General features: G+C 47.4%; 1 protein-coding gene across 1 annotated transcript in view; it reads right to left on the minus strand.

The window, feature by feature from the left end:
- Positions 1–8,523: 8,523 nt before the first annotated feature.
- Positions 8,524–22,675, minus strand: part of CFAP57 (cilia and flagella associated protein 57) — a 65,111-nt gene continuing 50,959 nt past the window's right edge. The window contains exons 18-22 of the mRNA XM_065911616.1: positions 21,908–22,024; positions 20,236–20,370; positions 20,011–20,154; positions 13,467–13,596; positions 8,524–8,735 (exon numbers count right to left, since the gene is read on the minus strand). Of these exons, the coding sequence (XP_065767688.1) occupies positions 8,524–8,735; positions 13,467–13,596; positions 20,011–20,154; positions 20,236–20,370; positions 21,908–22,024 (738 nt within the window). The remainder of the gene's footprint in view (positions 8,736–13,466; positions 13,597–20,010; positions 20,155–20,235; positions 20,371–21,907; positions 22,025–22,675) is intronic.

The following is a 22,675-nucleotide window of genomic DNA, read 5'->3' on the forward strand; positions in this document are numbered from 1 at the left end:
GTAGATCTTTGATGACTCCATCCCCTCTGCCCCCACTCCAGATTCCATGACTGACAGTTGCTCCAGACAGACATCTTTTGGAGTATCTACCCTGCTCACAATGACCAACTTCACTCTGGGAATGAACCCCAGTAACCAGGATTCCATTCTGTGGCCCAGCACCACAGGTACAGTTGATTGGATAGAAGTGAACTCCAGACTCAAGCTGTGTGTGTGTGCTAGGTTGCTTCAGCTGTGTCCAGTTCTTTGTGACCCTATGGACATTTGCAACCCCATGAACTGCAGCCTGCCAATCTCCTCTGTCCATGGGATTCTTCAGGCAAGAATACTAGAGTGGGTTGCCATGTCCTCCTCCAGCGGATCTTCCCAGCCCAGGGATCAAACACTACTCTCTTGCGTCTCCTGCATTGGCAGGCGGGTTCCTTACCACTAGCACCACCTGGGAAACCAAACAGTTGCCTTTGGCAATTTGAAGTCAGACTAGGGACTCCATGTCAGCCTTATGGCATGTACTCATGTGATGCTAAGGGTTCCCTTCTGCCAGCTGAACTAGCAACAGGAGGCTGGTCTGCAGAGAGCTGAGAATAAGAGAGGGGGTGGTTCCAGCCAAGTCCCAGGTCTTAGTTCAAGTCCTTCTCAAGACCTTATTGTATCTCAGCTCTGAGATTCCATGACACACTCCTACTGCAGCTGTTGCTGCTAAGTCGGTTCAGTCGTGTCCGACTCTGTGTGACCCGATAGACGGCAGCCCACCAGGCTCCCCTGTCCCTGGGATTCTCTAGGAAAGAACACTGGAGTGGGTTGCCATTTCCTTCTCCAATGCATGAAAGTGAAAAGTGAAAGTGAAGTCGCTCAGTCGTGACACATCCCTAGGGCTAGAAAATAAACTCTCCTTTTTGCTTAAACTGGCTAGAGTTGGGTTCTGTTATTTGTAAATAAAGAAGTGTACCCATAAGTTCTCTGTTCAGAACTAGAATCTCATGGTGCCAATTTTACTACGTTTAATACATTAGGGCATACATTTTAATACATTAGCAATACTAGTCAACACTTGCTGCCCCTGCCAAATCCCACCATGTGACATATACTAGATGAGCAATAAATACAGATTCTTTTATGTGGCCGGTCATCATAGGTGATCAGGAATGCTATCCCTTCCTGCTGCCTGGCACACAGCACATTTCCTTCCTTGAGAATCTGCTCCCCAGTTTTGCTCAGCTGTGGAGAGTCTAATGGCATCTCAGACATGCCCTGAGCATAAGCAGGCCCCAGAAACTCCAAGGCCTAGGGAAGCTCACCCCAACAGAGCTCAAGGAGAATGAGCCCCAGAACGCTTGGTCTTGACATGCCTTCTCACTTCTCACTCCAGATCCTGAACAGTGATTGTTGGGGGTCCAAGCTGGACATGCAGGTATTCCCAGGCCCCCCAGTCCCCCTTCCACACTTGCTGGGACCTGCTGGTTGGTAATGGCTTGTTAAGCTTTGTAAGAAGCAATGGAGAGTCTATGCCTCCTCTCTTTGGATCTGAGTGGGTTCTAAGACTGCTTTGATCAACAACATGATTCCTTGCTGAATTGAATCTACAATACCTTGAAAAGTACAGTAGTACAGTATAACACCTGGCACACAGAGGCTGGCATTGAGTCAAAAGGCAAGAAGAGTTACTGACTGGAGGAGGGAGAGGAGGTGGAGATAGTAAATCAGAAGGATCATCAGCAACAGGAGACAGAGGGCAAGCTGCACTTTCACTCACATCTGATGTTGACTAACTGATAAAATGTTGTATTTAATAGCGAACCACTTTTTATTCTGTGGGGTCTCTATCTTTCAGTTCAGTTCAGTTCAGTCGCTCAGTCATGTCCGACTCTTTGCTACCCCATGGACTGCAGCACAACAGGCCTCCCTGTCCATCACCAACTCCCGGAGTTTACTAAAACTCATGTCCATTGAGTTGGTGATGCCATCCAACCATCTAATCCTCTGTTGTCCCCTTCTCCTCCTGCCTTCCATCCTTCTCAGCATCAGGGTCTTTTCAAATGAGTCACCTCTTCACATCAGGTAGCCAAAGTATTGGAGTTTCAGCTTCAGCTCAGTCCTTCCAATGAATATTCAGGACTTATTTACTTTAGGATGAACTGGTTGGATCTCCTTGCAGTCCAAGGGACTCTCAAGAGTCTTCTCCAACACCACAGTTCAAAAGCATCAATTCTTCAATGCTCAGCTTTCTTTATAGTCCAACTCTCACATCCATACATGACCACTGGAAAAACCATAGCCTTGACTAGACGGACCTTTGTTGGCCTCTGCTTTTTAATATGCTATCTAGGTAGGTCATAGCTTTTCTTCCAAGAACCAAGCGTCTTTTAATTTCATGGCTACAGTCACCATCTCCAGTGATTTTGGAGCCCCCCAAAATAAAGTCTGCCACTCTTTCCACTGTTTCCCCATCTATTTGCCATGAAGTGATGGGACCTGATGCCATGATCTTAGTTTTCTGAATGTTGAGCTTTACACCAATTTTTTCACTCTCCTCTTTCACTTTCATTAAGAGGCTCTTTAGTTCTTCTTCACTGTCTGCCATAAGGGTGGTATAATTTGCATATCTGAGGTTATTGATATTTCTCCTGGCAATCTTGATTCTAGCTTGTGCTTCATCCAGCCCAGTGTTTCACATGATGTACTCCGCATATAAGTTAAATAAGCAGGGTGACAATATGCAGCCTTGACATACTCCTTTTCCTATTTGCAACCAGTCTGTTGTTCCATCTCCAGTTCTAACTGTTGCTTACTGACCTGCATATAGGTTTCTCAAGACGCAGGTCAGGTGGTCTGGTATCCCCATCTCTTTCAGAATTTTCCACAGTTTATTGTGATCCACACAGTCAAAAGCTTTGGCATAGTCAATGAAGCAGAAATAGATGTTTTTCTGGAACGCTCTTGCTTTTTCTATGATCCATCAGATGTTGGCAATTTGATCGCTGGTTCTTCTGCCTTTTCTAGAAGCAGTTTGAACACCTGGAAGTTCATAGTTCATGTATTGTTGAAGCCTGGCTTGGAGAATTTTGAGCATTACTTTACTAGTGTATGAGATGAGTGCAATTGGGCGGTAGTTTGAGCATTCTTTGGCATTGCCTTTCTTAGGGATTAGAATGAAAACCGACCTTTCTAATCCTGTGGCCACTGCTGAGTTTTCCAAATTTGCTGGTATATTGAGTGCAGCACTTTCACAGCATCATCTTTTAGGATTTGAAATAGTTCAACTGCAATTCCATCACCTCCACTATTGTGGATTAAAAATGTTTATTTTTTTCTGTATTATTTGTGTGAAAACTGTTACAAACCTATTACAGTACAGTACTAGATAGCTGATTGTGTTAGTTGGATACCTAGGCTAACTTTGTAGGATTTACAAACAAATCGGACTTATGAACCCGCACTCAGAATGGAACTTGTTTATTTGTAGGGGACTTATTATAGAAACACTTGCCAGCCATGTGAGCAAGCCATCTTCCAGCCTCAGTCACCTTCCCTAGCTGATACCACTTAGAGCAGAGATAAGATGTCAAGGGAAGTCCTTCTTGAACTTCTGACCCATAAAGTGATAAACAGAATAAAGCTGTTGCTTTAAGCTGCAAAGTTTTGGTATAGCTTTAGATATAACAATAAACAACCAAAACAACTGATGATCCAGAATTTTCTAAATAAGGTGAGGGAATTTCATTCTCACAAAGGAAGGGACTATTGAAAAGAGGAAAAAAAAATCAGACTAGAAAACTATTCTAGGCTGAAAACCAGTCACGACTCACAAACACCTGCAAATATTTTATGGTATTTGCTATGAAATATTAATGATATTTATTAATAATTGATAAACAATAATGATTATAAATATCTAATATAATGCAACTTTTATGATTTTGGAAGTAATAATTTTAGAATATTTAATCCTACATTATAAGAGACAAATACAAATAATTTAAATTTCATTCTTGTAAATCTGTTAAAAATTAAACATGGCAAGTAATAAACTGAAGCAATAAACTATGACTATTTGTGTTGCTAAGATGAATTTTAATAGAAGGGCAAAATAATAAATATTATCTTTGGGGCAATGTGGGAGGTTAAATTCAGCAAATGCTCATATTTTCCTACCTAAAAACCTTTTAGAAAACGGGTTTTTAATCACCAAAAATAAATGTATTCCTTGAGTGGGAAATATGTATGAGGTCAGTTATTCCTTAATCACATTGGTCTTTTAATTTTGAGAATAACAACAGGGATTCTGAGAAGCCTCTCTTTCCCTTTTGCTCTAAAGCAACATTTAGTTTCTCTGATGGCTCCATCCTTAATGGCAATCTTCCTCTCTCTGACTCTGGAGGAGTGACCCTCAGGTTTTTCCATTTTTCTCAAATACATTTTTCTAGCAACTCCATGTTGCTGAAATATTTTTATGCTTCTAGGGTTGCATTTCCATTAATTGTCACAAGTCTGTATGTCTTCTCACAAGAGCAGGTTCAATGAATACAGAAGTTCCTATTAATGCTGGAGTTTATCTCTTGCCCCATCCCCACGCTGCCTGGGACTCTAATAAAACCTAATGTTAATTTGTAAAACAAGCAGACAAAGCCACAGGGAGGGGTAGACACTGACGTATGAACTCCTACAGGGCAGCGTCTTCGGTGTTGGGAGAGCAGGATGGCAGAGGTGGCTCAGCTGAGCAGCTCACCCTGTCTGGCCACCACTGAGGCTAAGACTCCAGAAGAAGCGGAAGAGAGCCAAAGGATGTCTGGGATCCAGAACGAGGGGAGCCCCCAAAGGCACAGCTGTCACACCAGCACTGAGTGGATCCCCAGAATTTAACAATAGATTGTAGGCAGAAGAGCAGAAGCAGAGTCCATATGCTAATGCCTAGGCACTGGGGTGACCAGCAGAGGCGACCGCCAGGCCCGTTCCATCAGTGAGGGGTCAACTGGCTCAAGGGAGCCTGCGAAGGAGGCGGCGGCACCAGCCGGGTAGGCAGAGTGAAGGGAAGTGTCAGCAGCAGCAGCCACTCAGCAATGCCACCTAACCAACGCTAGCCAACAGTCTGGCACAGAAGCATGGGAGACAGAACATGGAGATGTTGGAAACAACGTCTGCCAACAGACGAAAGGATAAAGAGGATGTGGTATGTATATACGCACAATGGAATACTACTCAACCAGAAACAAGAACGAAATAATGCAGTCTACAGCAACACGGATGGGACTAGAGGTTATCATTCTAAGTGAAGTATTTCAGGCAGAGAAAGACAAGTCTCATGTGATACCATTTATAGGTGGAATCTAAAACATGACACGAATGGACTTTTTTACAAAACAGAAGTAGGCTCACAGGCATAGAAAACGAACTTATGGCTACCAAAGGGGAAAGAGTTTGGGGGAGGAATAAATGAGGAATTTGAGGCTGACTGATACAAACTGTTATATATAAAACAGATAAACAATGAGGTCCTACTGTACAGCACAATATCGTGTAATAAACTATAATGGAAAAGAATAATAAGAAGAATATGTATATATATGGCTTCCCAGGTGGTACTAGTGGTAAAGAACATACCTGCCAATGCAGGAGACTTAAGAGACGTGGGTTTGATCCCTGGGTTGGGAATATCCCCTGGAGGAGGGCATGGCAACCCATTCCAATTGTCTTGCCTGGAGAATCCTGTGGACAGAGGAGCCTGGCGGGCTGTGGTCCATGGGGTCGCAAAGTCCCCACGACTGAAGTGACTTGGCATGCACACACACATGTATAACTTAATCATTATGTTATACCTTGGAAACTAACACAACACTTTAAATCGGCTATACATCAATCAGAAAACGACATGGAGACATAAACAAGATTGTCCCTTTGGTCCCAGATTTGCCAGCAGGAAGCTGTGTAGCTGAGAAAGCACCCTGCTGACTTGGTGGCTGAGATGCCAAGCTCTGCCTGTGTGGGGGACTCTCCGCCTGGGATTTCCCCACCTAGTCCTTCCCCATTGGACCACAGTCAGCCACGGGCTTAGGACAGTTTAGCATCAGAGTCGTCTGCTCCTTTGACTTCTGTGTTAGATGCTGTGGGCCTCAAACTCTGTAACCTCCACCACTTGGCCCAGTGTTCTGTTTGGGTACCTCTCCAGTCCCGGGTTAAGAGCATGGGGTGTGGATGCCACTGGGCAAACCAGGCTGCAATCCTGACCCCGTGCCAGCTACTTTACCTCTCCTTGGTTTCTTCATCAGTAACATAAGACCCATCTTGTAGGTGAAATGTGACATCTTCATCCTAACCCATTTTTTTTTCTAAGCCATTTTTAAGGTGAAAAAATTGTCACCTGAACGTTGCTGTACCCTAGTCAGTGAATTTCCTTCTGGCCCTCAGAAGAGCCCCAGTTACCCCTGCAGGGTCCTTCTCCCTCCTGGTTTGCCTGGATAACTCCCTTTAGTCCTCAAGTCAAAAGAACTCTCTTCTCTGAATGTCCATGGTCATCATCTTGGTCCCAGCAGCTGTCCTCTCATGTTTGGTGGGCCATGGAGTCCTCCTAATGGTCCCTGCCACCATCGTTGGGTCCCTCAGCCAATGCTCTGCTCTGGAGAGGACTTTGAAAACAGACAGCCCCTGCCCCATGAAAGGGAGCGCCTGGGAAAGGAAGCATCACACCGAAGGGATATGTCATAGGGAGGGCTAGGGGCCCTTCCCTAGTGGCCCAGATGATCAAGAGTCTATCTGCAATGCAGGACACTGGGGTTTGATCCCTGGGTCAGGAGGATCCCCTGGAGAAGGGAATGGCAACGCACTCCAGTATTCTTGCCTGGAGAATTCCATGGACAGAGCAGCCTGGCAGGCTACAGTCCAAGGGGTCACAAAGAGGACACATTGGAAGAGGACACTGCTGAGCAACTAACACTGTTTTCACTTTCACTAGGAGGGAAGTCGATGAAGTGGGGAAAGAAGGGGTCAGGGAAGGTCTTTCTAAGGTGGTGCATTTCAGCTATGATCTGATAGATGAGGAGAGGTTCACTGAGTGAGGGGTGAAGGTGAGACTCTGTCAGGCAGAGCAATCAGTATGTGGAAAGGCCCAGAGGCAAGAAAGAATTTGGCAAGGAGCTGCAAGGAGGCCTACTTGGCAAGAGCTTGGGAAGCAGCGGGGAGTGAATCTCAGTGGCTCAGTGGTGGCCTCTGGATGGTTCCCTACCTGTCACCTGCCTTCATGATCCCACACCATCTGGCCCTGCTGACCTCCCCAACCTCATGCTGAGTCAGTTTCTTCTGCAGAGGGTAAAGCTAGTTTGGGATGGAGAAGTCCGAGTTCCCAGAAGAGTCCATCCACTCGGCATGATAATGTTCTGGGCCTGGTCTCCCTGTGGGCAGGGGACATTGCTGGGTGAACCCTGGTCTGGAGGGAATAAGCTGGCCCCTGCAAAAGGGTGTGGGCTGGGGGTGGGGGTGGCGAGTCGCTCAGGAGAGAGAGAGATCCATGTAGACTCTGCTCTGCATCTCTTTTTGTCGTTCTCAGCCTTCGGGAGAGCCTCGGCAAGCTTGACAGCTCTGTCTCAGCTCTTACTTAGAAAACTAACTCAAGAGCAGTGCCCAGAGTTGGGGTAAAGCAGATTGGGAAAGATAGGGAGATGCCTTGGAGATGCCAGGTTTAAGACAACCAGTGGGGCCAGCAGAGGCTGAGGGCTTAATATTTGTTCTTTGGGTATTAGAAGGGTGTCTGACCTCTGCAGGTGGGAGAAGACAGGACATCTGGGTTCTTAGTGCATAAAAACCCACCTTTCAAAAAAAAAAAAAAACAAACCCACCTTTCCTGGTGCGTGTGGCTGGGCCAGCCAGTACAGGGGTCGTGGGGAAAAGGCACCCCCCCAGAAATGGAGGAGCAGGACAGGGCCCTGAAGACTGAGGATGACAAGTGCAGAGAGGCATGGAGCGGTAAGAGAAGGAAGGGCAGAGCTCTAAGCATAGTCCCACCACCAGGATCCACAGGTGATGGAAGACGTTGGGGAACGCTACCAACTTTGTGCCGTGTTCTTGATGGTACCCTCACTTTCACAGAGAAGTGAAAATCCTCAGAAAACTTCCCTAGGTTTCATAAGTGAGAAGAAAATGTAGGAAGGTTTGTCTGAGGCTGACACAGCTGGCAGAGGAAAAAGGTCAGAAGTGACAGACAGTCCTGCCCTTGAGGCCCGGTGCGGGGAGGGGCATGGGATCTCTGCAGGGGCGGGCAGCCGGGTGTCCAGACAGGGGTTGCCAGCGGTGGCTTTGGGTGAGCAGAAGCCACCTGGGCCTCAGGGTTCCTCTTTCCCTTCCCCTCTCCCCGGCTCCGTGGCTAAGCGGAGAGTTGGATGTGGTTGTGGGCCAACACCTTTATTCTGCCTGTGTCCCATGTTCCCCCACGCCTGGGGGAGAGGCTTGTGTGGTCTGGGTTGCAGCCCAGAGACAGTCCAGGACAGGAGCATGGTGCACCTTCTGGAGAGGCTGGAGATGTCTCATCAGAGGGTGTCACTTGGTCTGGGCCTTTGAATCCGCTTCTACGCTGAGGGACGGCAGCTGCACCCCAGCCAGGGGGTGGAAGCCGGGGACCTGTTCTTGCTCTTGGATCTGGTCTCTCAGGCGCTGGATCTCCAGGCGCTGCATCTCGATGATTCTCCCAGTTTCCTCCTGCACATTCAACCTCATGGTGGGAGGGACACTGGGCAAGTCCTCGCTGGACACTGCAGGGGACAGGGCAGGGTTAGGCTTGGGAGATCTGTTCCCGGACTGCTGCAAAGGTTTGTGAAAGCGGCTTATCCTTCCTTCCCCCACCAGCCCCTACCCCCACCCCTGTACACGTTCATGGAGCACCTACTCTGGGGTAGACACTCCATCCCAGACGCTAGGAATAAAGAGAGGCACCATTTCTCTGTCTAGCATTGGAGAAGTGAAGAGACACGCTTTGGAGTGAGAAGGCAAATGCAGAGCCTGACCTCAGCCCGGCCTGTCTTCTGATCCCCCCAGTCTGTCTGCCCCCGAGGCCCCTCCATGCACGCTGTTCATCCCCCACACCCCCACAGAGAGAGGGTGCCGCTCTCCCTGTTAACGCAGCTTGGCCTCCAGGCTGCCTGTCCTCACGTAAACCTGCTCCTGGAGATGTTTCCGGCTGTGGTCACTCATGCATGTTCCCTGAGGATGTCCCCTGAGACTCTCAGCCCTCCTCCTGGGCAATGCTGGTGCCCACGGCTCATTCCACTGCCTGACCTCACAAGATCCAACTCTCGGCATTGACGTGCTTGGCCTGCCCACCAGCTCTGTACCTTCCCTTCCCTCGTCACGTCCAGGGTGTTTCACTCCAGTGCTCCATTCACCTCTTCTTTGGCTGAATTGAGACTTCATCTTCTTGGACAACTCCATGTTTTATCTACCAAATGGGCTCCTCTTAGATTCACTCCCTTTTTTGTCCAGTTAGACCCATGGTGAATTTCTTCTATCATCATGACAGGAACTTTGGTGTTCCAGATGCCCTGTTGCTCTTCCCCCAGGTACCCTGCCTAGCCCAAACCCGAGATAACCCGACCATCCAGGGTTTCCAATTTCACATCTGGCCTGCTGCACATTATCAGAAAAAGTAACACCTGAGAGTCGAATTCTTGGTTTCCAAAAGACGGACTTTATGTACATCAGCAAACTCTCATACCCCACAGTGGCACTCAGGAACTTCAATCCCTACTCCAACTCCTTTCTCCCACTTAGAAAGAAAACTGTGATAAAGTCTATACAACATCACATTTACTCTCTTAACCATTTTTTTTTCTTTTTCTCTTAACCATTTTTAAGTGTACTGTTTAGTAGTGTTAAGTACATGCACACTGTTGTGCAATCAGTCTCCAAAATTCTTTTCATCTTGAAAAACTCAAACCTCATACCCATTATACAGCTCCGCAGCTTCCTTGCCTGCAACCTCAGCAGCCACCATTCTGTTTTCTGTCTTTATGAGTCTGACGACCCTAGGTACCTCAGATCAGTGGAATCATACGGTATTTGTTCTTTAGTGTCTGGCTTAGCATAATGTCCTCAGGTTCATCTATGTTACATGTCAGAATTTCCTTCCTTTTTAAGGCTGAATAATAGTTCATTGCATTCTATACCAGTTTAGGGCTTCCCTGGTGGCTCAGCGGTAAAAAATCTGCCTGCAGTGTAGGAGCCGCAGGAGACTTGGGTTTGATCCCTGGGTTGGAAAGATTCCCTGGAGGAGGACATGGCAACCCACTCAAGTATTCTTGCCTGGAGAGTCCCATGGACAGAGGAGCCTGGTGGGCTACAGTCCAAAGGGTTGCAGTGAGTCGGACACGACTGAAGTGACTTAGCATGCAAGCACGTTTTATTTATCCACTCATTGTTGACGGAAATTTGGGCTGCTTCCACCTTTTGGCAGTGAATAACACCACTGTGAATATGAGCATACAAATATCTCTTTGAGACCCTGCTTTTACTTCTTTTGGGTATAAACCCAGAAGTGCAATTTCTGGTTCATATGGTAGTTCTATTTTTAATTTTCTGAGGAAAACACCTTATGATTTTCCATGGTGGCTGTACTGCTTTATGTTCAGACCAACAGTACACCAGTGTTTCAGTTTCTCTAGACCGTTGTCAACACAGTCTTTTCCAGGGTTGTTTTTTGTTTGTTTGTTTGTTTGTTTTTGTTCTTTTTGGTTTGGTTTGGCTTGGTTGATAGTAGACATCCAAATGCGTGTGAGGCAGTGTCTCACTGTGGCTTTGATTTCATTTCCCTAATTGTTAGTAATACTGAGCATTTTTCATGTGCTTGTTGGCCATCTGTGTTTCTTCTTTGGGAAAAAATTGTTTAAGTCCTTTGCCCATTCTTCAGTCAGGTGGTTTTTTTTTTTTTTTTAGTTGTAGGAGTTCTTTATATATTCTGGACATTGACCCCTTATTAGACTTATGATTTGTAAATATCTTCTCTCATGCCATAGGTTGCCTATTCAGTTGATTGTGTCCTCTGATGCCCAGAAGTTTTAAATTTTGACAGTCTCGTTTATTATATTTTTTTCTTTTGTTGCCTGTGCTTTTGGCATCATATCCAAGAAACTGTCAAATCCACCCTCTCCTCTGCCCTTAATGAATGACTTTGCCACCTTCTGCACTGAGAAACTATGTCTCCAGCTCCCGTACCACAGTCAAGTTTCTCTCTCAGTGGGAGAGGGGTCTCTTTCCTATCCACTGCAGACCCCTTCCCTGGAGGAAAAAGTAGAAAAGAACAGATGATGATGGCCAAAGAAGAGAGAGATAGCCAACCAAAGAGGAAGTGGTCAGCAATGGCCAGTGCGCAGCCTTGCCTTGGACCTCTAGTTGGTTTGATGAGGCCAGCATTCAGCATTCAACCTTTCTAGGGGAAGTCTGGCTCCTTCTCTTTCTCCTTCTCTTCTCTTTCTCCTTTGCTCCTTCTGTCTTGTCTTTTGCTGCGGTTCCTAGGTTCTTGATCTTTCTAGGCTCTTGATTTCTTCTAGACTCTTGACCTTTTATCCTCCCTGTGTTACTCAATGTTCCTGGTAACCATTTCCTCAGTCAAGCCCTGGAGCCCTGGGGAGAGTAGCAACTCTGGGAAGGTATGGCACTCTCAGCCTCTCCACCTTCTTGGGCTGGCATCACTTGCCTTTGCCTAGTTTAAAAGTATTAATAAATGAACTGGTTAATTTTAAACAGCTTGGGAATGTATATTTGGGGTTAACTTGTTTTGGTGGCACCATGTTCCAAATTGGAAGCCAGCCTTCTTCATTTCAAGGCAGACAACTGGTAATACCTGTCTTCAACTGTTAGAGATGAAATCTCCCTTGAGTAAAGCTCTATGAAACAAGTGACACGATGTTTGCTTCAGAATAACCTACTGTGGATAAGGGAGGAAATAACTGGGTTGGGGGAGGGGCTGGAGATACCAAGGAAGCAAGAGTGATAGGAGTTGACACTTGTTCGAGTTGGGGGAATGGATTTGTGGAAATTCATTAGATTTCTGTCTGTGTCTGACAGTTTCCATTGTATTGGGTTGGCCAAAGTTTTGTTAAGAGTTTACTAAAGCATTTATGGAAAAACCCCAAAAAACTTTTTGGCCAACCAACAGCAGTTAGAAGAACCTGGCTATATAGTACAGCGTCCTGAGGAGGTCTCAAGCGGTTATTTGCTACACTGCTTGGGCATATTTGAAATATTTTTTAAAAGAGAAGTTCTGCAATTATTCACAGATGCATCTATGCATCACTTCTAACTGAAGATGGGTTCACCTCCAAGCAGTCAGTCTCTCAGCTGTGTTAACACATGTGGTGCTCTCATGTCAGTTCTTTAGAGCTGATACTGTTCTGGTATACTCACAGAGTTGAGTCTCTCAACTTCTCTTCAACTCGAACAAAAATGGCATGTGAGACAAGTCTATATATGTGATCATATATATGGGCTTCCCTGGTGCCTCAGGGGTAAAGAATCTGCCTGCAATGCAAGAGCTGTGGGAGATGTAGATTCAATCCCTGGGTAGGGAAGATCCCCCAGAAGAGGGCATGGCAACCCACTCCAGTATTTTTGCCTGGAGAATCCCATGGACAGAGGAGCCTGGCAGGCTACACAGTCCATAAGCTCGCAAAGAGTCAGACACGACTGAAGTGACTTAGCATGCACACACAGTTTTATATATATTATAAGGCTTATCTATTATATATAAGGCTTACCTATTATATATAATACATAAGGCTCCATGTATTAAGTTTCTCATAGAATTTAGTACCAGAGAAAGGTTTGCTTCTCCAGAAAAAAAGGTCCTTTCTCCATATGAGAGCTATATAAACTATTATATTTTTTCCCTTTTTGTCTTAGCTATCAGAAATTCAGAGGAACTTTATAACTGCAATAACTAACTTGTTTAACATTTCTAGGGTCATTCTTCCCACTCTCCCTTTAAATAGTTTCTGGTCCTTCTTTTTGCCTTTATTTTCCTTGTACAGATCCACAATCCTTTACCCACAATTGTAAAATCCTAAAAACTTTAAAAATGGAAAGCATTTCAGATTCATGAACTTTAGTGTGAATATTCATATGTTTCACTACAGAAAGATTAATATGTTTGATTTCAGGGCACTGCCCCAGACTCCTCTAGGGATGTTATGTAATGTATGGTATACATCGTATGTTCTTCCTAAGATCTGAACGATCCTGAATTCTGAAACCTTAGCTAACCCCAAGGATTTTGGATTTGTGAGTGTTTGAATGCAGTAGGGTCCTCACAAAGCCTTTGGGGAATGGGCGTGTGGCATGCAGAGGTGCCCAGGAGGCCGTGGGGTGTGTGTGACCTGATGCAGGAGGAAGCTTGGGAGAGGCAGCTTTGGAAACCAAGAGGAGACCTGTTTGTGGCTGCCTCTGGCCCCTGGATCCCAGTGCCTATCTTTCTTGGCCACTGGTGACATTACCTGTCTCTGAAACCTCTGGTTGAATTTTCTTCGTCAGTTTCAGAGCTGCTTCAAGGTCATAGACTTGGGAGCGGGTGAACTTCAGCTCTCTGCGGAGCTCATTAATCTCCTTGATCAGGGAGACATTTTCCTATAGAAAAGGAGGAGGAGAGAGTGAGTGTAGATGGACAAGTGATCAGCAGGCACAGGACCTCCCCTGGCCTGCGGCTGAGGGTGTGGGGAAGGTCAGGCTTGGTCCTGGATCCAGATTACATCTCTGGTTCCTCTGGTGGCATGAGTCTTTATTCTGGCTCGTGGATTGGTCTCTTGAGGTATCAGCTGACTCACCTTCAGGTGGACTCTGGCAATGTAAGATAAAGACAGTATGCACCATTCCCATCCATCCAGGCTCTTCCCATCAGTAGCGACAACAAGACTTTTCATGGACTTAATGCACTGAAGTTTCATAGTAACCCTACTCATAGATTCTGTTACAATCACAGAATGCCGAGAAAACCGAGGCAGAGAGAGGTGATATAACTTACCCACATTATACAGATAACATGTGGCAGAGCCAGGATTTTGACCCAGCTCGGCCCCAGAGCTCAGAGTTCTTCAGCGTTGTACTACACTGCCTTTTCCCATTCATTACTTGAAGAGCTTAGGGTTTAGTGCGGGGTCTGGGCACACTTTAGTGAGGTGGCCACCTTACTGGGATGGAGGAGTAGGACACAGAACAAAGGCACTTAGCCCTGCCTGAATGACCAGGATGGATTCCTAGGAACTGAACTGAACGGGCACAGCAAATACTGGCCAAATCTACCTAAGACGGACCAGTTCCGGAAACACGCTGTGCTTCAGCTTGGGACTCCATCTTCAGAGTGGCGAGTGGGGAGTCTGAGCCCAGAGGACAGGGTGATCCTGAGCGCTGCTCCCAGCCAGTGGGATAAGCCTTCTCTGTTATGAGGATGTGAATTGCAGACACCTTGGCAGGCCCTCCCTCCAGCGCCTCTTCATCTAAGCAGGTCAGATCTGCCTTCAGAGTTATAGTATATCACTTAATTTCACTATTCCTCATTAAAAAAAAAAATGTTCTCCCTCTTGGTTGAAATGCCCAATTATTGCCACTCCTTTGTTCTCTCAGGCTCAGCTTTGTGCCTATTTTTTGATAAAGTCAGCAGGTTTTCTCCTCATTTTAAACCCCTTTAAACAGCCCAAATCTTGGAGATGCACAGCCCACATTTTCTTCTCAGATGATCGGTTTCCTCCCTGCTGACTTTATATCATGACATAATGAATTAAATATGTATTCATTGGATTCTAAGACCTTGGACTCTGCCTGACTCATAAGAGGTTCTTAATAAATATTTGTGGAAGGGATGAGCAAATGAATAACTAATGCAAGATGCCAAGTTGAATAAGATGAATGTTCCTAATGAGGAAATTACTAACCAGGGGGTAAAGTCAGGGGAGACCAGATAGAAAGGAGTCTTCAGAGAGCCCCAGGGAGCCCCTGGAGACACCAGCCCGCTCAGGGGCTCTCTCCACACCTCCTCTTAATTGATGTCACTTAGTTTCACTTCCTCTGCCTCATTCAATAAAGGAATAGTTATCAGAATAAAGATCAGAGACTAAAAGTGCCATTTCCCCAGTTCTCTTCAGAAACATTTTAAGGTACTTCTTCCCAGGCAATCTCTATTCATCTTGTCACTCAACCCGGTCGACTTTGTGTCTGAACTGAATTTCGTGTTCATTCATCACCAGCTCTCAGCATCTCTCCTCTGCCACTGCGGTGGCCCCACGTGGAGCCCCTGCCATTCCCTCCACCCTGACCACCGTGTCGCCATGACTGGGACCTCTGGCTGCAACCTTTTGATTTACGCATTTCTGACCCTACAGCCAGCCCTGGACACCTCTATGAGACTGGCCTCCTAGATGGGTCTCTAGAACATGGCTCAGTCCTCACTAGGGCATCACTGAGGCCCAGGACTCAGCACAACCCGATTCCTCCGCTCTGTTCATTCATTCATAAAAATGGCAAGCCTATTAGGTGCTTACTATGCCAGACGTGGGGGTCCAGTGTGGATCCAATGTAGAGAGATGCCCTGAAGGAGTGAGTAGGGGGTCACTCACCAGTGTAAGGAAGCCTCCCTGTGGAGGCAGGGGGCAGGGAAGAGTGTTTCAGGCCCAGAGCTAAGAGGGAGCAAGCGCTGAGCCACCCAATTCTTTACCAGCTGAGCCACGAGGGAAGCCCAAGAATACTGGAGTGGGTAGCATATCCCTTTTCCAGCGGATCTTCCCGACCCAGGAATGGAACTGGGGTCTCCTGCATTGCAGGGGGATTCTTTGCCAACTGAGCTATCAGGGAAGCCCTTGATGATGATAACAATAAGATAATAACATCATAGCTGACTAGATTCCTGCACCGTATCAGACACTTTGCATACACGACATCATTGATCTATACAACCACCTTATGAGGAAGTTGTAATGAGATTCAGTTTCAGAAGAAGAATCCAAGGCTGTGCATGGAGGGCAGAGCTGGGATTCAGATCTGGTTGTGTCTGCCCACAGGCACCTCCTAGGCTCTGCTCTCTCACCACTGATGTACATCACCTCCATCCACACCTCACATAGGATGATGGCCAAGGAAGCTCGGAGAAGTACAAGTGGGGCTGCCTTAGTACAAAGTAGTACCAGAGGGCTTTCTGGGGTGGCCCATGTTCTGGGGAGTTCAGAGGTCACACTGAGGTCAACTGTATATGCCTTGAGTAGTTTTGTGAAATTAAAATGTGAATGCAACAGATTTGCTGAGACCTATGTTCCGGATCCCTCCTTGATCAGGATGGTCTACAAGAACTCCTCTAATCCTTCAGAGCTACCCCCCGCCCCATGCCCAACAGCTCCTCTGGCAGGGAAAATCTGACCTTGATCCGCTGAGCACCAGGACTTGGGGTATGTGAAAGAGACACGCTCAGGGATGCCAAGGTCTGTTTAGATAGAAAGCCTTCTGAACGAAGAGGCTCTGCCAAGCTGTCCAGGACTGCCTTCGGTTGAGGACAATGCCAGAAAGCTCCAGATGGGAATGACATTGAACTTCAGGCTCCCAGGAAGAAGGGCATGGAGAGGAAATGCCTAGAGCACCCCCTACTGGCCTACCTTGGGTTGACATCTTTAAGAATACAGCAGTGTCTGGTTAGTGTGCAAAAAGCAGGCAACGATTTATTCCAGAAACTTGGGAGCCCTGCATCCAGTGGTGTCCTTCTCGAGCCCGAGCTGGTGGGGTCGCCACTTGCCTAAACGCACAAGTGAACCATTTCTCTGTTTCTCTTTCAGCCTTCCTCTCACATCCAACCTGACACTTCTACTCATCATCTTTACTCTGAAATGTCTTCTGACATCACAACCTTTCCTACCAAGGCCTGGCATCTTTCTTTAACATGAGAGTCATCTTCTAAAGGGTTTTCCTGCCACCTGCCTTTCCCCACAGGTCTTTCCCTTCTGCCTACAGAGGTAACATTTCCAGAACAGATAACACCCCTACCTACTTAAGAAAACTTGGGTGGCACCAGCTTATAAGATAAACTGCATGCTTCTTCGTGTGACACAAAAAGCCCCTTCAACGTGACCCTAAGCTACCTACCATTCCAGCAGGCCCTTTCTCCTTGCCCCCATGCTCTGCTATAAAGTTAGGTTAGAGGATTCCGGGGTCTCCAAACACCTCAAAGGTCTCACTCTTCTCTGACTGTTCTCAGGTTGTATCCTTGGCCTAGAAGGTTCTTCTTCAATTGCTCCTTTACCCCCTCTACTCACCGTTCAGGGCCTAGCTCAAATGCCACGCCCCCTAGCTGAAGCCCACCTCTCCAGTGAGCTGGCCAGACTACATGCCTGGTGTGGAGCAGTGATTACTTGTGTCTGGCTCCTCTTCCCAAGGTGAGCCCCATGAGAGTAGGCAAATCTTCACATTCATCTGGGAATCCTCCACGGTCAGCCTGTAGGTGGCATGTGAGAAGCCCGCAAAATATGTGTCCTGAATGAATAAAGTATGTGTCCTAGATATTTGTATTCTATTGCAAATCCTATTTTCATATCTGCAAGCATGCATGAGAATGAGTGACAAGTGCTCCTGTCTGAACGTACAAATGAAACACTGACTTCATTTTCTGTGTCTTCTAACAAGTTTCTCTCAGATGCTATGTCTGCCCCAGCCTTCCTCGGCCCTTTGAGATGTAAGTGTCAGGGCCTTGGTTCCTGTAGACACAGTTCCTTACAAACACGTATCAAGGCAGTGGGTGCCCCAGGTCACCAGCTGGGAGGTCTGGAATTCGCTGCATCATGCTGTCTCCTATGCCCCCAGCTCACGGGTACCCCCAGTCCATGCTGTGATGGACTTCTAGACTCTCCTACTGGATTTTGCCTTGGTTTTTGAGTAAGTCTTTTGCTCAGGAGAAGGGAAGGAAAACTGCATTTTTAGAACCCCTGTTCTGTACAGGGCCAGTGCCTGATGCTTTACATTAGTTAGCTCATTCAATCCTTGCAGTCACTGGCTGAGGTTGGCATCTTCTCCTCTTTGTACAGATAGGAAGATGGCTCCTGGAGAATTTGAAGAGTCATCTCCCCTCCCCCGAACCTGCCAGCAGAGTGGCTAGCAGGAGGATAAACCGGTTCTGAACTGAGACAAGGCTATGCTTTGTCGCCCTGACACCTTGCCTGGCCCTTAAGATCAAAGAAGGAAACAATTTTTGTCATCTAAAATAGAGGTTTTGAAAGTTTTTTTTTACGTCTTTCAAACAAAATCTTACACAGAGCCCACTGAAGTAAGCAAGGCGTCTTCCTGGTTGAGGGGATGGTGGGGCCCCAGAGCCCTGCGTCCTGACCCCCCCTTGCCCCCTGCGGTTGTCTGCGGCACTTCTATGCATCTGCAGGCTCTGTAGCACACAGGGTTACAATGCTGCTGCAGCAAACACTCTGCGGGGAGCTCCTTGTTGACGGCTTCTTCTGCCTGCCATCAGGGTTCTCTGCTCGGGTTCCCTCTGCTCCTGCTCCCCTGACTCTCACCCTGGCTCAGCAGGAGTGGGCAGGCAGTCCCTGGGGGACGGGGGAGCCAAAGGGGGACCGTCTGCCAGCCCCGAGCAGCCTCTTGCTGACGCTCGTTTTCTTATCTATCCTGTTGGCTCCGCTCTCTTTCCTTTTCCTTCTTCTCCTAGGATTGACACTTGCTTTGGGGGCCTGGTTGGCAGAGAGTGAGGAACCCAGACCCTGGAGGACCCCTTAGGCCTGTGCTCTGGTGGTAAATCACAGATGAGAGTTCAGCAGTGTCATCAGCTGACCACCTCTCCTGCAGTCACCCTGGTCCCCCTGCCCTGCATGCTGCACTGCAGCACACACGGGGGCTCTCCAGGCTTGGGAACACTCGAGACCCCTAGCAATGGCTCTGTGTATCAGCTGCTGCGAAGAGTCCCATCCATTGGATCCACTCCCATCTCTGGGCCTCTGGCTGCTTTCAGGACTCAGGAGCTGGGCCGTGGGCTGCTTTTAAGCAGGGGCTGGTTGGAAGGTGGCATGAGGCCCACCACGCCTGGGTCTGGCCTAGACTGCACTGTGCTCTTCCCAGCTGTGTTCGGAACTAATTTGTTTCAGTCCAACTGTAGCTCATCCCCATTCCGGTATTTAAATGATAGCATTAAAGAAATACAAACATTAAAAGATATGTGCCTTATAAATGCAATTCTGATGTTTTCTCTTACTATTAATTCACATTAACTGCCTCAGATGATACTGATACCCAGATAGAAATTGGCGGCAGAATCCTGCCTGGCAGTCCTGAAAGTGCACTTGAATGGAAGCAGTAGTAATGGGGTTAGGCTCTCTGAATAGCCCCTGGAAGGGTCCTGGGAGGCCTCATTAAATCAGGCAGAGGACAACCCATTGGGTGGATGTGTTTGGCTCCAGACCCAAGAGAACAGTAGGGACCTGAGGCATCAGAAAAGCCAGAGGAGGTGGCAGGAGACAGGCATGCTCCCAGGAGAGGAAAAAAGACTTGGCCATGCTCCCAGGAGAGGACTTGGCCAGCAGGGACCACATGATACAGGTAGCAGACTAAAAAGCAGCAAAACAAATAGGTGAAACAAGAGTTGGAAACACAAAAGAGGAGGTGGAAGGCAGTGACTTGGAGAGCTAAAGTCACATGGACGCAGGTCCAGAGGAAACCGGGGTCAAGGAGAGGAGTGAGGCAGGGTGCAGGAGTGCTTTGCATGAAGATGAGGGGGTGGAAAAGAAAACCAGGTGCCTGGTGAAGTGAGATGGGGCAGAAATGAATGGGCCTTGGAAGGGCAGGAGTGGGCATGGAAATGCTGAGAAAACCTCCTTGGGTGGGGTTCTGAGCCATGGTCACTGCCAGGATGAGCTCTGGGAGGTCAGAGGAGATGAGTCAAAGCAGGAACTTTGCAGAAAGCTAGTGGCTCCCTTGGACATTGGGGGAGCCCCGAGGACAGTGGTCTTGGAGGTGCCCTGGGCAGACCTTCTCATCTCTGATGGCTTGGTCTCTGAGGGCACGTGTGGGTACCTGCATGATGCGGACGTAATCTGTGCGGTGCAGCTCGCTCTCCTTGACCACCTTCTTCTTGAGAGTGGCCAGGTTCCTCTCCAGGTGTTCCCGCTGACGGGCGTACTCCTGCTGCAGGTCTGAGTTCAGCCCCGCGATCTCCACCTGAGAGGGCAGAAGGGGTTAGCCATGAGGGAGGAGAGAGCCCAGAGGACAGGGGAGGCAGGACTGGGAGGCAGAGCTCACCATATCTGCCCGCTGCACATACTTCTCAAAGAGAGCGCGGACCTTCTCCTTCAGCTGCCGCGGCTCCTGGATGTAGGCCACGCAGTTGTGGAGGTCCGTCTTGAACCGTTTGACCAGTGCCTCCAAGTCCCGCTCCTGCGAACAGAGGCATTTATTTCTGGCCCTGCAAGGGACTCTCCAGGGACAGAGGCTGCAGCCTTGTGGCTGCTTAAAAGGACAAGAAACACCTCATCTGGGACTCATCACTGACCGCCAGGGGCCACATGGGGTCCAGAGACCAGGAGGGGCACACAGGCCTGCGGGGGAGGCACTGAACTCCCATGCCCCTGGCCTGAAAGGTTTTGCATCCTTAAGAGGCTGCACACATGGATTTCTTTATTGGCTCTGGATTTCGTCCAGGACCACAGGCCTTAAAAGACTAAAGGAGGTACCACTGGTCACCTACTCCTTTCAGAGCCAGGATGGAGAACACTGATTCCCTTGTGCGGATCCCAGGCTGGAGCTTTCCTGCCCCCTAGTTAGCTCATCCAGTGCTTCTCCTTCCTGAGGGTTGCTATGAATGAGTGGGTAGGGAAGATAATGACAAAACTGGGCAGAATGGTTCATCTGCAAATTTGGGCTCTCCCACCATGTTGTCTCAGATACCCATCTTCCCCTACCTTTGACCTAGAGAGCCTCTTCTCTCTCTTTGCCCCTACAGCCCATTTAGTCATGCTCCATAATTTTCTACCTTGCACGGTTAATTATTATGCACACATCATAAACCACCTGTCAACCTTTTCCGTTTGGAAAGGGCAGGATCTGTGTCAGTTCACGTTGATAGCTCTGCAGCTTCCAGTATTATCTAGTCCAGAGTCAAGGCTTGATGTGGGAGATGGAAAAGTTCAATCTGATTCTACCAACACTATGAGGTGCTCTGTGCAAGGGGGTGAAAGTGAAGTGAAAGTGAAGTTGCTCAGTCGTGTCCGACTCTTTGTGACCCCATAGACTGTAGCCTACCAGGTTCCACCGTCCATGGGATTTTCCAGGCAAGAACACTGGAGTGGGTTGCCATTTTCTCCTCCAGATCTTCCGGACCCAGGGACTGAACCCGGGTCTCCCGCATTGTAGGCAGACGCTTTACCGTCTGAGCTACCAGGGGGTGGGGGTGCAGCCAAGTCCTGGCCCAGGACCAGAAGACTGGGTTTCTAGCACTGACTGGCCTCTATGTGCTACATAGCTATGGGTGCTGGGTGAAGTTTCTAATCTCATAATCTCTCTGACCTTGCTTTCCTCGTTTATTACATACAGAGATCAGAACAGGCTATCTCTGAGGTCCTTTGAGCTCAACACTGTTTTGGTGGTCAAGCCTTTAACCACCTGCTACAGAGGACCTCTCTGAGCATGCCCCTCCCCAGGCCACACAAGCCGGTGTTGTAAGCATCCTCATAACATTGTCTTCCGCCTCCTTGACTGCTCTACCCAAACTCATTTTATAGTCTCAGATGGATTCAGTCACGTAAATTTACACGAGCCTCAAGTAGGGCAGGGTTGTGAGCAAGTAAAGAATGTGAGTAAAATAGGAATGTAACTTAGCGATGGGCTGGCTCTGTCTCTTGGAAGCCAGCTGCCCATTGCAGACAGGTGCCAGTTCTTGCATCCAAGAGCTGCCAGACTCTGAAAATTCTCACACCTTCTGTCTCTCTCTGCGCATCTCCTGATCAGTGGCTCTTAATTTCTGCCACAGTTCTATGATGTTCAGCTCCAGCTGTGTGTTCTGCTTATGGAAACGCTCCAGTTCAGCTTCCATCTATAGACAGCAGCGGGGAAAGAGTCAGGAATAAGAAAGTAAGCCATAGAAGAAACACAGACGGGCAATGAGCATGGGAAAAGATGTTCAACATCACTAGTTGTTAGGGAAATGCAAATCAAAAACACAATGAGATATCACCTCATGCCTGTTAGAATGCCTATTATCAAAAAGGCAAGAAACTATAAGGATTAACAAAGATGTGGAGAAAAGGAAATTCTTGTGCACTATTCATTGGAAAGTAAATTGGTGCAGCTGCTATGCAAAACAGTATGGAGATTCCTCAAAAAATTAAGAATAGAAGTATTAACAGAGGGCTTAGCTATCCTACTTCTGGGTGCTCATCCAAAAAATACCAAAACAGTAATTAGAAAAGATATGTACCCCTATGTTTACTGTAGCATTATTTATAATAGCCAAGATATGGAAGCAATCTAAGTGTCCATCAACAGATGAATGGATAAAGAAGATATATATATGTTATATATATATACATACACATATATACATACACACAATGGAATACTATTCAGCCATAAAAGGAATGAAAATTTGAGATTTGCAATGACATGGAACTTTCGGGTATTATGCTAAGTGAACCAAGTCAGACAGAGGAAGACAAATACTGTATGATTTCATTCATCTTTGAAA

The sequence above is a fragment of the Muntiacus reevesi genome, chromosome 1 (assembly GCF_963930625.1).
Source record: "Muntiacus reevesi chromosome 1, mMunRee1.1, whole genome shotgun sequence".
Taxonomy (NCBI): domain Eukaryota; kingdom Metazoa; phylum Chordata; class Mammalia; order Artiodactyla; family Cervidae; genus Muntiacus; species Muntiacus reevesi.